Source organism: Fusarium vanettenii (genome assembly GCF_000151355.1).
Source record: "Fusarium vanettenii 77-13-4 chromosome 11 genomic scaffold NECHAsca_32_chr11_3_0, whole genome shotgun sequence".
Classification (NCBI taxonomy): Eukaryota; Fungi; Ascomycota; class Sordariomycetes; order Hypocreales; family Nectriaceae; genus Fusarium; species Fusarium vanettenii.
This window is the reverse complement of record NW_003315853.1, coordinates 274,895-290,171: the sequence shown is the minus strand read 5'-3', so window position 1 is coordinate 290,171 and position 15,277 is coordinate 274,895. Positions and strand designations below refer to the sequence as shown.

The window sequence follows — 15,277 nt, the reverse complement described above, 5'->3', positions numbered from 1 at the left end:
GGCGTTGAGCAAGCCACCAACTGACTCGCCCACGACTCCTGCATTAATTTGCTGCATTTCTCAACCAACAACACCTTAGGCATCCATCCATCCATCGGCCATCCCCAAAAGGGCCCTCCGTATCAGAAACTCCGTCTGGGCTTTCCCGTTCAGGTTTCCTGTGCGACCGTTTCACCTGGCCGAGATGACAGCGCAGAATGTACCCCGTTTCGACACCAACGCACCCCACCGGCAACAAAAGGACCACTAGCGAGACACTCGAAAAGGGACTGTGGTATTGGCTGCGCCGTTTAGACGGGAACACGGCTATTAATAATAACGCCGTCCCGGGCGCTAACAGAGACTTTTTACGCATCGATTCAGCTGAATCAATCACCAGTCGGATTCATACAAAAGGGGTATTTGCTGCCCCCTGATTTCATGACAGAGAGATCCTCTCCCTTTTTGCAAATTGAAACAAGCGCCGAAACTCTGAAAAATTTGCTCCTTGATGCGTTTCTCGTTTGATCCTCTCGCTTCCGCTGACCTGCGATTTTCACAGAGTGGAACTCGACAAATCGAGCACTGACTGCGTTTCTGTCAACTCTCAGAAATCCATTTCTCCATGTCATATCATCCTGAAGATGGATGCATTTGCCGATCTCACTCAACCGGCCCTGTTCAGCTAGCCCTGTTCTCTCTTCTACGACACGTCCAATAGAAGTGGTGGCAGCGTAATCGAAGGTTAAACGTAAAAGCCTCAACTGGAGGCCTACGTACCCTGCACTACGCGTCACTTTTACTCCGCAAAATGACGGGAGGTATTATGCCTCAAATAACGAGTGTCATCATTTGATCGAGATCGAGACGTTTGGTTGATCGGTGTTGCTGCAGCTCCTACTTCCAGTCAGCCACTGCATCGCACGACCTAGTTCATAACTTGTAAATGCACTTTCGTGACACAAATCCTCAAGAAAACATGACTGTAGGTTTGGGGGAGAAGGGAGGGAACATCGTATTGACAGACATTACAACTAGATCTATGAAAAGGGAGACAGCAAATCCATCTTTGGAACCAAAGTGCGACGGCTTCCTCATACGAGCTGGGTGCCCCCGTTCCACTGGAGACTACCCTAGGCCGTTGTTTTAAGCTTCTTCTTTGACCTAATGCAAACTTCAAGTATGTCCCGTATCTTAGGATTGCTGTCTTAGGATGCCTCTACGAACTTCAGTTCCCCGGGGCATCACAAGGTCATCAAAAGCCACCATGTACCGGCTCACCTGCCAGAGAACCGCTCAAGAAGCAGCACATTCCGCATCCTATCCTGTGAATTCTTTCTTTTTCGTATACCACCACTTGATGATCGTCCGTGAGAACGCTGGCCTCTTTGAAGGACTTCAACCCCTGGCGCCACCGCATTGTAAAACCTGTTTGCCACGAAGGAATGAAGCATCCCTTTCAACTCAGGTACCCCAGTCCCTGGAATCAATCTCATCCCGATGATCGTGATGGATCTCCCCCACAAGCTAACTTAAGTCAGGGGAAGGGGCTATGCTATACGATAGGCGCACCATGCCACCGGGCTCGGACAACGTGCTCAAGCTGCGATGCGAACAGGAGGTCCACACGAGAGGAGTTTCGTTCCTGGATTAAAGGGTCCCAACTTTCCACCAGCCCACTCTTTCCCTTGAACTTGTGCTGGTCGTCCCCATCGTATTGCCTTAGGGCTGCGTCTGCGTAGCGCCGGGCCTTTCCCAGTAAAAGGATATAGTGTTGATCTTTTTTACGACGGGATTAAAGTTCCCCGATGATGTTGTTGTTGGCCGTTTATTCTCAAATCATGCCCGTGTAGCTCATAACAGGGGATGCTCGGAACCTCTTCTACCCGGAGAAGCAGGAGCCGTGCCGCAGGTACGAATTCTCTCCATCCGATTTGGCCCTTCATTCCACTCTTGCAGGATGAAAACGGATGTGGCTGTGCTGCCAAACTTACATTTGACCAGCCACCGGGTGTAATGCGATGTCCCCGTTGCGCCGCCAACGCCGATAAACTCTTCCCCTTCACAACAATGAAAGCGCAACAGAACAAACGAGCAATGGTTTATAATTCAGTTGAATCCTTCCCCTACTGCACCGGACGGACGGTGGCATACATGGGGGGAAAAAAAAGAGAAAATTAGGAAAATAAGGTTCTGATATCTACCATGTACTGCGTTCAATTCCCGTCATATATCTTCTGCTATCTCTATTATTTTGCCATTTAGACCTTCTTTACTTGGTATTACCTCGCTTATCTGTAGATGTCACATCTTCTACATACCCCCTAACTCTTTGCGTAACTCTTCACGTGTGCCTCGGTCCCCTTCTCGTGTAGATGTCATCATGCCACGAAGCACTCAAGACACTGCCGCTAGCCCTCAGATCATTTCAGTCCTAAGTTAGTCTCAAGTTGATCTGAGCAGAAGGACCTTTTTTCTGATAGCCTCGAAACTCGCTTCTATCGGCGATCTTGCTCACCGCTCATTTACGTCAAGATGTCACTCGCACGGGGAAGCTCTGATTGCCACCTCCAATCTGAAAGGTTGGAGAGTGTTAATACCTGCTTGTGATTTTTTAGTTTACTGGTCCGTCAAGTTTATTTGCAAGCTTCTGTTCGCCACAAACATCTAGAAGTAACTTTAAGTTCTGATCTTACCTTCTCGGGATGGATTTTTTTCATCTTACAGGATGGTGAGTGCTCTCACCAATGATAGCTGCTTGGAAAGCTGTCACCTTGTAAATTTTGGAAGCTTTGGGTAGTATACATGGTGATAGTTGAGATTGGACCTCCATTGCCTCTGTAATTCTTAACCCAAAAACTCTCTTCATGACTTGCACGAGTGGATTGTCAATTTTACTGACATCACCAAGTCGAAGAATCGCTCAAGTTCACAGATCCTCTGGCTTGAACAGGATAATCGTCTAATGGTGTAAGGGAGGCGTATATCCGACCTGCCTAGGGATTTACGGAAGAGACGGATGTGGTCCTTGTCCATGGGTGGCTCAGCCATGACCTGTTCTCCCTTCTCAGGAAGTCGGGGAGGTCAAGCTAAGACAGAGCTAGTCTCCGTCACACGACGCTTGCATTGTCCTGAAACACTACTGAGGTATTTTCAAGGGATCACCCTACAACTACCAGCTGAATCCCTAGAAAGTTGACGCTACATTTGTCAACAGACCCGTCCCGGATGCCATCGCCACTGTGCTCCTGCTCTTGAAGCCACTCCTGCCCCCGCAAGAGCCTGTATGACCGACACAACCGTAGGCCCGTTCTTCCGGGCGGCCAGGCCCACCGCATCCCGTTCGTACGGCGAGACCCCCGCCACGAGTGCCATTATCTGCAGCTGGTTGATGTCCCTCTGCTCCTTTACCTTGGCCTCCCTCTCAGCGCCTCTCCTTTCACGATCGCTCTGCGTCTCCTTGATCTTGGCGTCGAATATGCCTTGCATGCTCTTTAGAGCTTGCACTCGGGCCTTCTCCTACCTCGCCTTCTCTTCCAGCTCCTTCTCCTTATGCTCAAAATCCACGACAGCACGATGCCACATCAACTGTTGACCTTCCTGCATCTTTGCATAGTCTCGCTCGAGAGACTTCATACGCTCATCCTTATCACGTTTTAGCTGCCCAGGCTTCTCCTAGTGTTGTACTTTCTGCTTCGCGAGGGGAGCTGCCGTCTTCTCGCTATAGCCTACCACACTACATTGCCTCTTCGTGGCACCTTTCAACGTCTGCAAGATTCTTCTCGTGCTTTACTTTCTCCGCTAACAGATTTTTGAGGAGCTTTTTGTCGGCTCGGATCTTATCGAGAGACCGTTCCCCGACCATTATCTCGTGCTAGATCCCAATACCCATGTTACCGAACAAGGACAGGATGTGATTGACGATACGCAACGCCGATTCCTCAGAAATATCATGCCGGAGCATCCAGCCGCCACATTGAAGAATGTTGGCCCAGCTGGTGGAACGAAGCTTAACCTCTCTTGCGATGCCGTCGCCTCGACCGCTGCCGAGTCTCTCCCACACGGAAGTCTCCAGGACGACATGGACACATTTGCCTTTTTGACACAGAGTGCCAGGAATATATAGAGGTTCTTCTAAATTTCTAGTCACACGGATATCGAGGCTTCTATACAAGTAGATCATGCCTGCTAGTTTTAGATTGCCGGAGTATCTCTGGGCGAGAAAGTAGGCCACGTCCTTCCCCGGTGTCCTAGTGGTACGTGTCATTGGAGCCGGGAGTGTCAGTCAAGGCGACTGAATAACCCTCGACAGTGTAACAGACAGTGCATAGGGGAGTAAGAGGTGTCGCAACTTGAAGCATGTGACTCCAGGTAGCGGGGCTGTAGTCGATCTTGACGTCGCTGCCGGTCAGGAGCTTAATGAAGGTGTTCTTCCCTGTTTCCACCAGCCCTGTGATAGCGGTTGTGGATTCACCCCGACCGCGTTAAAGGGTATCAATTGCGACACATGCGAATATGTACCTTATGATTTCTTGAATAGTAGTCTTTGCTGCAGTATCCAGTTCCGCCTTTCCTCCGGCGTTGGATTGTCTCCATGAATGTAAGATAGCACTCTCCATAATCCACTTCATTATCTATGGTCGGTGAAAATGCTCCCAATCTGCTGATTGAGAAAGGCTCGGATAGATTGCCTCGTCCCTGCGGTCGCGATTGACCCTGGTGCTCCCAAATCTCTTCACCAACAACAACGTATATGTTCGTGAAGAGTTACCGCTTAGGTCAGCGTGCATTAGAACAGCCAATAGGTCATGGGGGACAATTCATTATTCACAGCATGGAAGCCAGTCTCCGGCAAGGAACATCTGCTAAATCGACCCCAGCTGCTCAACCCGCCCTGACAGGGCATTCATGTCCGTGGACGAGGGGCCAGCTGAACCACCATTACGAGTGTGAAATGGCTTGCAGACGCCCAGTGTGATGACCAACCAGCGCCTGTGGACCCCTCCAACAACTCGTTAATGTTACACTGAATAGTGGCGTTCTCAACTTGCTTGGCGTTTCGACTGGGATGGATCAATCTGGATCAATGCACTTTTCCTCGTATTGATCTGCCTAATGCAGAGTGATTTGAACTATTGATCTCAGCAGCAGCCATCCGGTCAGCTTGAAATGAAAGGCAAACACGGATGCATCTACGCCCCGAGGAGTTTGCAACAGAACTCGTCGGTCTCAATACCTGTCATCTATCATCTGACTACCCGTCAACATGAGTGATCAATTTGTCTTTATTGCAGTTTTGGGCGTCGCCGGTGCTGGGAAAGGCACCCACGGCACCTTTGTCCATCCGTTGACTCAAGACCCAAACATTATCATCGGCCAATGCCTCAAGGCTCAAAGAACTACCACTACTGACTACAGATTTGACTAAAATGAATCAATATGAGATTGGAGACTGCCCTCCAGGTCGGACGAGGAGACCTTTGAAATTGTTGTCACTTGGCTATGACATGCTCGCAGTAAGGGGGGATTCTTACCCGGCATAGTATCTTTTCTCTGGACCAGCGATTCTTGCACTCAAAGAACTACCATGACTCAGTTTTTAGTACTACAATTGCTCTGTGGTACGGAATTTTGCGAGAAGTTGGTCCTTGAAACTACCTTCTAAACACACATCTACGAAGATAGTCGAGGACGCGAAATATATGTACTTGGCGACGCCAACCTTTCCGGTGAGATGACAGACCTGGGAGACAAGTATACTCGCGTTCCGTATAACAGAAGGGATACTTGGAGTTACTGTCAAAGATATGTGTCAAGCAACGTAGGGAACTCAAGGTGCAGAAGAAACCCATCGAGGGTTAAGGCATTCGTGATATGGTAGCTTTTTAGGTCCTCAGGTTATTGTGCTCTTTGTTATAGTTGAAGTCCGGTCCTTGATTGAATAACTGAGCGAAAGATGAGGTAATCAACCAAGTTCTGATATTGAGCGATTATATCAAGTTCTGGCCTTACCTTCAGCTGTTTGTTCCTTTCCCTGAGACACTGGGTGAGGTGTAGATACAGAGAGCTTGGGCACTAGATACAGCTGACAGCCTAAGAAGCAGCTCGTGAAGCAGAAATCAACGCATTCTTTGAATTAGAGACGAAGCCAATTCAATAATCCGCAGGTTTCTAGAGTACTCGGGTTAGCCAGCTACAACAGACAATGAACTCGGTGAACCAACAGCTACGGCATTTAGATCGCAGAAGTAGCCCTGTGGAAAGAGAATGGAGGAGTCTCGGGACGAAAGGAAGAGACAGTGGTAGGTTGACTACCAAGAATGGGAGCATGGGAGGGAAGAGGCCCTCTACGATTGTCGTGTGCACTTGTGATACTAAGACCAGGACTCGCAGTATGTTTTATAGTCCAGTTAAGAAGTCGCTAACTCGGGAAAGTTGCCCTTGGTGAGCTACGATCACTGTTGCTGTTCAAGTTCTCTGTGGATGAGTTACTACAACAGTAAGAACCCAAGCCTGAGTTTCAAGACGATAAAATTGATTGGGAATGGCTTGAGGAGAATACTATCCTGGCACCTATGATTCCATTCATTTCGGATCTCTGTTCTTGAATCCCATTCCAGTCCCAGTTCTGTTAGTGTTAACAGGTGAGAGGAGGGGTGTTGACTGCATTGCCCCGAGGTGAGCTGGGCAGGTTTCCTCGACGGCCACCTTTTTTTGCCAATACAATGACTGACTTTCCCTTTCACCATTTTCGGCATGTTCATTTAAAAGGTGAATCATGCAATCTGTATAGTCTCCTCTGTACTTGCTCGCATCACCTTCAAGGGAGTGCAGTAGACCCAGATAGAAGTTGCCAATCCTGGTTGGGGAATGGCACGCAGATCTTTCTCAACTTACCCCAGATTTCTATACCCACGTTGAGAATTGATAGTGATTCTGACGTGATAGATGGATGGGGGTAGGAATATCGAACTCCATTGTTCTTTGTGATACACCTGGGTAATGGCCTGTGTTGCCATAAGCTAGTAATCCTGGCATCAAGTAGAACCCACGCGACAAAGGCACGGACAACGTGAGAAACCTTATAATGAACAGTGCCAGCCTGAGCAAACCTCCGAGGGTTCTTCCGAGGGTCCATAATTGGGCTCTGCCAAGGCCTTCTAAACATCTAGGCTGATCCTTCTCGGCACACAGGGCCGTTTGTAGCAGTCGCACCATCGATGGTGTGAACTTTGCTTGAAAAGCTTGAGCCACTTAATTTCAGGAATCTCGTTACGAGATGAGTGTATCAAGGTGAGATTGGAAGCGGAGCGCTCTGCTACCTTGAACCCGGTTCCCCGGCTAAGTGCTTGCCGTAGGAGCCGGGATGATACTTGTCTCTGGAGACGGGAGATGCGCAATGGGGAAGAAGGTCCGCGTATTGGCGAGATCTAGGCTAATGATTCGGATCTCGTGTTAAAAATTTGTAGCATCTAGAACCACTCTTTACTTCGTAACGTACCCATCTAGGTCCACGATACCTACTTGCCCTGCCTTCACTTTTCCTACCTGGGAAGCATAACAGAGTTTCGGTTCACAGGATCTAAACCACTAGTGATGCTACACGGCGATCCTTCAAGTCGTGGGCTGCCTGTCAAACGTCGTGCACGGCTTCCATGTCATTGTAGCGTCTCCACCCTCCCACAAGTTAGAATTTAACGCCCTGTCTTCGGAGATATATTACTCAATGAAGGATAGAAAACGAAAGCGAATCGGATCTCGGAATGGGATCATCAAGAGAAATACTATGCTTGTCAATTTCAACATGCTGTGTGCGTGAATAGCAACCCGAGAATCTCATTCGTTTCCAGAAGAAGCAAGCACTTAAAGTGGTGATGATGTTGTGTAGCACACGACATGAAGCAGCTTTGCTTTTCATGCAGTTCCTCGTATTCCTGCGAACTGCTGTGAACAAATCATGTCTGGTACATTCACTCCACCGAGTTTCAGGCTCTGAGCGAAGGGCGTAAGCCCAGCAGTGTATTGAGTTCCAAACGAGAGCCTGATCAGAAACATGGGGCTTGGTTGTACAAGACAGAAGGATCATCAGAGCAGCAAAAACCTATTATGGCTATGAAGCGCGTATTTGTTTGGGATCTGAATACTGTTTGGGGCCCGGAAGAAAAGAAGATGCTTGTCTGGCGAAGATACCATAATTGCCCTCGAACAATTCGCCCTTCAGCTCAAGCCTGACAAGATCCATCAGGCCCAATACTGCAATACGCTGAAAGATTCGCGATCACAAAGAAGCACTACAGCCATCGCATGACTGTTTTCCATGTCTTTCCCTATGTGCTATTTTTATATTCCCATCCAGATGGTCTCTTAGAGCAGCGTGGCCAGCTAAGAGTGTCTGGTCGATGACAAGCCCATGTCTTTTACTCGACCCCGTCTTTACTTGGGATTCACCCACTTAACCTAAGGTACCATCAAGTATCTTTACATGTGTCAATAGCACACTGGTTGCCTTAAGCACCTCTAAGCCCCGTCTCACATTGCTTAGGCCATCGCCGCTGACTTGCAGTATCCCATACCGGCGTAGTTTGAGTAGTTGGGAAGGATAGAATTCTGCTTGCTCTCACTGGGGTTACCTCTTGGATGTACCTCCCCCAAAGTCCGAAGCAGACTGCTCTTTGGTTCTAGGGTAAGGCTGGTTGGCTAACTGAACATGGGGAGACCACGATATCTAACCGACTGCGTGGGATGGCCTGAGCAAGGCTGATATGAGCGACGGGCCTTGAGAATTTACCCGGAACCAATCCAGCCTCCGTAAGGGGCTTTTGCCGTCAGCAAGGCCTTAGTTCGTCTTTGTTATTGCTGGCGCCGCCTGGTTGGGATTTGTGGTTAACGTATCCCATTGGTCTCCCCAACCCTATACAAGTCGACCCGAACCTGCAGAATCTTAGCCACCACGCATGCATTTCCACTACGCCTCATCTAGCTCCCTTTCGAACTTTTGTCTCGGTGATTATTAAAATGCGAATGGTTATTTGGCGGACCAACCTCGCCTGTGGCATGACATTGTAGACAAACCAAGGTTAGCTCTTAACAAACTCTCATATATAACTTCGCGAATATTCTTAATCGCCGTTTTATAGTACGTGAAAACGTTGTAAAGCAATCTCGGGTCTTTTTTCAATCTCTTCCAATTATTCGTCCAGTCTTTGTGCTAAGCATGTGGTCAAGTGTTCCCGTCAACGGCAGGCTCTTAGCCATATTAGGCAGAATTACGAAGTCTGACTTTTCCCCTGCTCCCCGCTAACGTGAGCTCTTGGGGTGATGCAGCTTATCATTACAAATCCTTACGTGTGTGCTCGCTTCTCGGAAAGAAGACTAGCTAGCTCAATAACGCGAGAACTAAGGCTTCTAACTGGAACTAGTTGGCGCCGCGTCGCTTAAGCTTGGTTCGGAGTGATCGCGGCCGTTGAAAGTGCCATCCAGGTACGACAACATGGCAGGTTCAGATTAGCAGTATCATTGGCTCAAACGCGGCGTTCCGCCCTCAAGGTTCGGAGGATTCATCCCCTGTTCCGATATGTCGTCTAGATTTACCGACAAGACCACGCTCCACCGTGCCGAGAAGGCAGCAGCAAGCATCATTGGCCTCATTTGGTCTTTGCGTTCCATATCAAGGGGTAGTGCATGAGAGGAAATAAAATCCGTGATAAGATCTGGAGTAATGCGTGCCAAGACCGGAAGGATGCGCAGACGACAGCTGAAGGCTTGACTTGGGATTTGACTCATGCCAAGCACGCGAGAAAAATCGTGCGAGATCCCTGCACGTGGTTGAACATGAAAAAGGGGGTTTTGCACGTTATATATCACCTGATTTGTGGAAGCTGAAGAGACGTTTGAGCACGATGTATGGTTGGCTGTTGTCCTTCCAACGAAATGACAGGACATGGGTGACGACCATTAACGAGCCATGGCACTCTCAACGGTCAGAGCCGCAATCAGCTAGGCGCTCAAGCGCGTTGACCGACCGGATATACGTGGTTTTGTTTCCAGAGGCCCGTGAGTGCCCTCCAGAATATCGAAACAACTGTCAGTGCATGCGAAGGGGTCGTATTGATCGACTTGATATTAGCCAGGTGACTGTCTATTATTCTTCTCTACTTTTAACATTATCGACACACCTCCGCCAATCAATGCTGATCATGTAGGTCACTTCTATGCAAGCAATAACGACGAGCCCTGTCCCCAGGCCTGTCCACACGCCGTCCAAACCCATACCCGCAGGACCCAGTTCGAGCCACATAGCAAGAGGCACGGCGCCTAGATAGTTGACAAAGAAGACTACCCAGGCGGCGAATGAGGTTCTTGCTAGGCCGCGGAGTACACCGTTGCATCCGCAGATGACGGCGTCAAACACCTGGAAGCAGGCGACCGAGAGCATGGTTCTTGAGACCAGGTCGCGGATTTCGGGGTCTGCCGAGTAGACGTAGGGTATGTAGTTCCTCAGTGCGAAGAGTACAATGGCATCCAAGAGTCCAATTCCCACAAAAAGCATCGAGTATAAGACGGCCACTCTCCTAGCAGCAGACACTAGGCCTGCTCCAATGAGATGGCCGATTCTGGTACTGACACCGACGCTAAAGGAAAAAGGAATATGCCACATTACAACCGACGTGGTAGTCAAGATCGTCTGTGCACCGAGGTGCATGGTGCTCAGGTAGGACGTGCTAAACGTTAGAACCTCGAACGCTGCCCACTCTGCAAGGGTCACTGCTGATCCAGCGGCCGACAGTCGAACCATGGGGCCCCAGCCGCGAAACGCGCGACACGAGAGCCCGGGCCAACACTGGTGAGAGGACCTCTTGAAGGCGATGCACAGGAGCAGAAGCACCGGACGGAGGTCGTTGGCCAGGGCGGCACCGAGAGCGGCGCCCTCTAGGCCCATGCCGAGATGGAACGCAAAGAGCCAGGCCAGGAGAGCGTTGACGGGCGCACAAACGACGAGGATGAGCATTCCGGTATCAAAGTCCCCCTGGGACTGCAAGAACCGCTTGCCTGCCTCGAAGGACGCGTAGCCCGGCAGGCCGATCAAGCTGACGCGCAGGAACGAGCCCGCTTTTACTGCCAGATTCTCCTGCTTCAGAACGAGTGACAGGAGCGCCGGAGAACTCAGCCAGAGGGCGCCCACTGGGATGGTGGCGAGGGCCATGAGAAGGAGCATCCGCTGGACGTGAAGCCCAACACCCAACTTGTTCCCAGCGCCGTATGCCTGAGCACACAGAGTATCCAGAGCTGTGGCCATGCCCTCAAAGAATGCCAGACCACAGATGTTCATGGTGGTGACGCCGATTGCTGCAGCGGCAAGATCATCCTGACCCAGATGACCCGCCGCGGACGTGGTGATGACGCTGAAGGAATATTGGAGCAGGTATGTTGCCACGAGGGGCAGCGAGTATCGCGAGATAAGCGACAGCTCGGTCCACCGGCTGCGGATGGGCCATCTCGAGGCGTCGTTGTCGTTTGAGGGCAGCAAGGGGCTTGCCTCACAATGAGTGCTGTCGTCGTCGACGTCGTCCATGGTGGAAAGATGCACGATGCATACTGGTTGCTGCTGCGTGACGAGCATGGACGAGAGGAGAGAATGTGCCTACAGATATGACCTCGAGACAGGCTTGACCCTGAAGGGAAACGCAAACGAAGGGCAAAAGCAACGACCAACATGGAATGATTCCGGTAGAGTTGAGCCAACCAACCCTGAACCAACAGCAATAACATCAACAAACGACTGATTCTGGGAGGCTCCCACACGAACCATCACCAAAGAGATGCCCTCGCCTGGGTCCGGTCCCGAGAATCGACCAGGGATCTGTCAGTTCGCCGAGAGTGCATACCTGCAGGCGAAGAGCCCGACTCCGCAAAGAAGACTGCTGCGCGCATTCTGGTTGGCCCGTCAGGGTTGAGGGGTTCTAGAACTCGTACCATTCTCGCAGGATTTGCTAAGATAAGGATGGTGAGCAAAGAGGGGAATAAAAAAAAAAAGGAAAAAAACACCAGCCAGAAGAAATAACGCGGAGGGGGTTCAGGGACAGGGGTCTTCTTTTCTCACTCTACCCATCACGACCGACGACTCGGCTTTGACAATGTCTCCGCGAGTGCCGCGACGATCCTCCACTCACACCCTCCCTCCCGCTCCCAAGTGGCTCGATTCCAAGGGGATCGCCCAGGGTACGGCCCGTCCAGCCTGAGACCCCCTCCCTCTTCCGTTGCACACCAAGTGGGTAACATCCATCTTAGTTCGGCCGCGATTCAAGACGATGGCGTGCCATGGCTTGCTAGTGCCCCTGAATGGTCTGAGCTTGAGAGGACGCGAGAACGAGAATGAAAAAAAAAAGCTGCGATTGAAGCCCGCTTCACCTTGCCTCTTTGCCTCAAGTCTGACGGGCCGGATAGCAATAGAGGCCGCCCGGTTCCAAGCTAGATAATAGCCAGAAGCAATGACGGACAAGGCAGACAGGGGGGTCATTGTTCCAGAGCGTGGGGTTACTTTTTGTCTTAAGCGAAAACCCTATTGTGCTGTGCCGCTGTCATTGCAGCGCCATGGCTGCCGACGTGTGTGGGTGGCTTCAAGATGTGTTGGCTCTAGCAAACGTTGAAGCCATTGCCGCCTGCCACATTCCCAGATCCTCGGGACGACGGTTGGGAAGACGCATGAATGTGAATGCTCGTGATTATGTCTACATGTTGTATCTAGCTTCGTACGACCCTCTTGAATCCGCCCGCGAGGCCTCTGATGTTCCTCTATCGTCGTACTGCATCTCGAAATCTGTGTGCACCAATACACCCTCTGTCAGCTTGCGCACGCTTTCGCTGCCAGTCTCTGCTTTTGCTTCGATCTGCGCTGTCACGTCTCTCCGCCATGTCGGTTGCTCGTTGGTCCTTGCTCTTGACCCCATTCTCAAGGCGCTGCTCAAGGCGTGGCTACCCTGTCTGGTGGTGGACTTGTTCGTGTTACCCCTTGAGCCGCCTGAATCTCCCATGGCGGTCATCTCAAGACCTGTACCGTTGCCGCTGTCCTTGAGTTCGTATGGGGCTCCGATAGCGGCGACAGCTGTGTGGCCTAACAAACTGTCGATGACACCTTTGAGACTGGGGATGCAGACTGTAAGCACCGAGAGACCGAGAGATATTTGCGTCCAGATCATGGTAGAAACAGCCTTCCATGTCGCATCGTCGGAGTCGCCAAAGAGGTAGCTCGCCTGCGACATAGCGGGGATCGTAACAATGGGGACACTGTAGCATCGTTAGCAATGAATCGACCGATACAATGCCGTGGGGAGACAAACATGAGACGGCTGCCGAAGAGAGCCATGACGATAAGCTTACGCCTAAGCGAAGTCTGGACGTCCCACATCATGGCCACGGGAAGAGCGCACAGCGCAAGATCGGTCAATATGTTCATGATGCCGTTGAAGATGAAGATTGGTCCTTGGCCAGGACACTGGTCGTTGCTTTGCGACTCCCATGGTTCAGGAAGGGGACATTGAAAGGCTGTCGCAAAGATGCCTGCCACAGTGTACGCGACTACAACTCCGGCTAATATCAGGTTGGCGAGGTTCAACCCTCCGATGTTGCTGATCTGCCTAATGAGAAGGCATAACGATATCTTTGTCGTAGCATCGACGAGCAATGCGAGTATTCGGGCGGCATAGATCAACTGTTTCAACTGATGTTAACAACCTGAAGCAGCGGAGTAACAAAAAAACTCCACCAAGAAACCAACCTTGCTGAAACTTGCAAAATCCTCATCCGAGACGTTTTTGCGATGCTCTCCCAGTCCGTGGTTGCAGGCGGCGACGACACAAGCCGTCTGGCAAAAGTAAATGGCGGCAGATCCCAGGAGCAGAAGGTCAAAATCCTTCATGGACGTGATGTTGAGGCGGATGATGAGCTTGCCCACGATGCCGAGGAGGGCATAGATGAAGAAGATGACGGCTGTGACGACGACGAGCGCCCCATGGTTGTCCTTTGTGAGAGGGTAAAAGGGCGGAGACTGATTCGAGTCGAGCGCCATCGTTGGCAAGCAAGCAAGGCCCTGGGGTAAGGCTTTGCTCTGAACGATGTGTCTTGCGTAGGATCGAGAGCGACGATCCTTTTTAGCAGCAGCTCAGCTTTCGATCTACGGGACGGTGGGATGGGGACCCGTTGGCCTTTAACATGGGAAAGGACCGAGCTTTTTTTTCTTTGGCTGCAAAATCGTGACCAGGTCGGGACCGCATGCATATCAGCAGGCAAGGCAAAGCGGGCGAGAGATGAGCAAGGCGTGCCGTGTGAGCAAAGTGAGAGGCTGGAGGCGAAAGGGAAAAAAAGAATGGGGGCGAATCACTCAGCGGCAGTCAAGAGTCACCTCGGGCGCATCCATCGCCTACCGAGAAAGGATGTCAAAGTTTTGCACTTGTTTGTTTGAGGCTTGCCCTGTCACTTTCACTAACTAATAACCCCCTAGCTGAACATGAGAGAAGAAAAGTGAAATGTCAAGAGGAAGGCCTCGACGCCTCCTAGTTCGGGTTGCATGATTTCTTCCCACACTTGGACGAAAAAGGCTGTGTGCGGTGCTATATTGCTTCTGCTGCGTGGCTTCTGCCCACCTGTGCCTGATTTCAGGTGGCATGAATCCCTGGAGGGTTCCACGAGGTGCATCTTTCGAGGCCCATGGTTGTCGTCTCCATAGGTAGGGGGGGCGCCATGCACCTCGAGGATACTCGACCAACCCGACATTGTCGTTTCAACGCCTCCATGCTCTGTCTTGACTTTGTCATCCACTTTTTCAACCAACCCCCGGACCGGTCCTTTCGAAGCTAGTGAATGCGGTCCAACACTGAGGCTACCCATGCAGCAGAGAGGGGACAGTCACCCCCTGATCCTTGCCAATCGGAGGATGTTGTCTGTGCCCGGTAAGACCCAAGAACAATCGTTGTATTCCGCGACGGGGCGAAGCGCCCCTCCCCCTTCTTCTTTTCGCCCTTTGTTTTCCCCCCGTCCCTGGACTGGGGCTTGGTCTAGGCATGGTTATTTCCTCCGTCAGTCACCGGGATTTGCTAAGCTAGACCTGGCCTGAACATCGATTTCAGCTGCTGGTGGTGGGCTCGAAACGAAGTCACATCGCTTGTGGCAACTGCAAGGCCTACAGCCGTAGAATTCCCGGTCCTGGGACCATCTCTCACACGCCCCCTTGGCTTGTCAGTTCTGCTTACTTGCTGCTTGGCTGCCCGTCATCTTTCTTTTTTAATAAAGTGCCCCGGATCTT

At 51.0% G+C, this 15,277-nt stretch overlaps 2 protein-coding genes across 2 annotated transcripts; both read right to left on the bottom strand.

Moving 5' to 3' along the window:
- Nucleotides 1–10,120: 10,120 nt before the first annotated feature.
- NECHADRAFT_97317 (uncharacterized protein) lies at nt 10,121–11,551 on the bottom strand (the record flags this gene model as incomplete). Its single annotated transcript, XM_003042693.1, has 1 exon — nt 10,121–11,551. The coding sequence occupies one exon, from the start codon at nt 11,549–11,551 to the stop codon at nt 10,121–10,123; it is 1,431 nt and encodes a 476-aa protein (XP_003042739.1).
- A 1,156-nt stretch (nt 11,552–12,707) lies between these two features.
- NECHADRAFT_86708 (uncharacterized protein) lies at nt 12,708–14,044 on the bottom strand (the record flags this gene model as incomplete). Its single annotated transcript, XM_003042692.1, has 3 exons — nt 12,708–13,263; nt 13,317–13,687; nt 13,754–14,044. The coding sequence occupies 3 exons, from the start codon at nt 14,042–14,044 to the stop codon at nt 12,708–12,710; spliced, it is 1,218 nt and encodes a 405-aa protein (XP_003042738.1).
- Nucleotides 14,045–15,277: the final 1,233 nt, after the last annotated feature.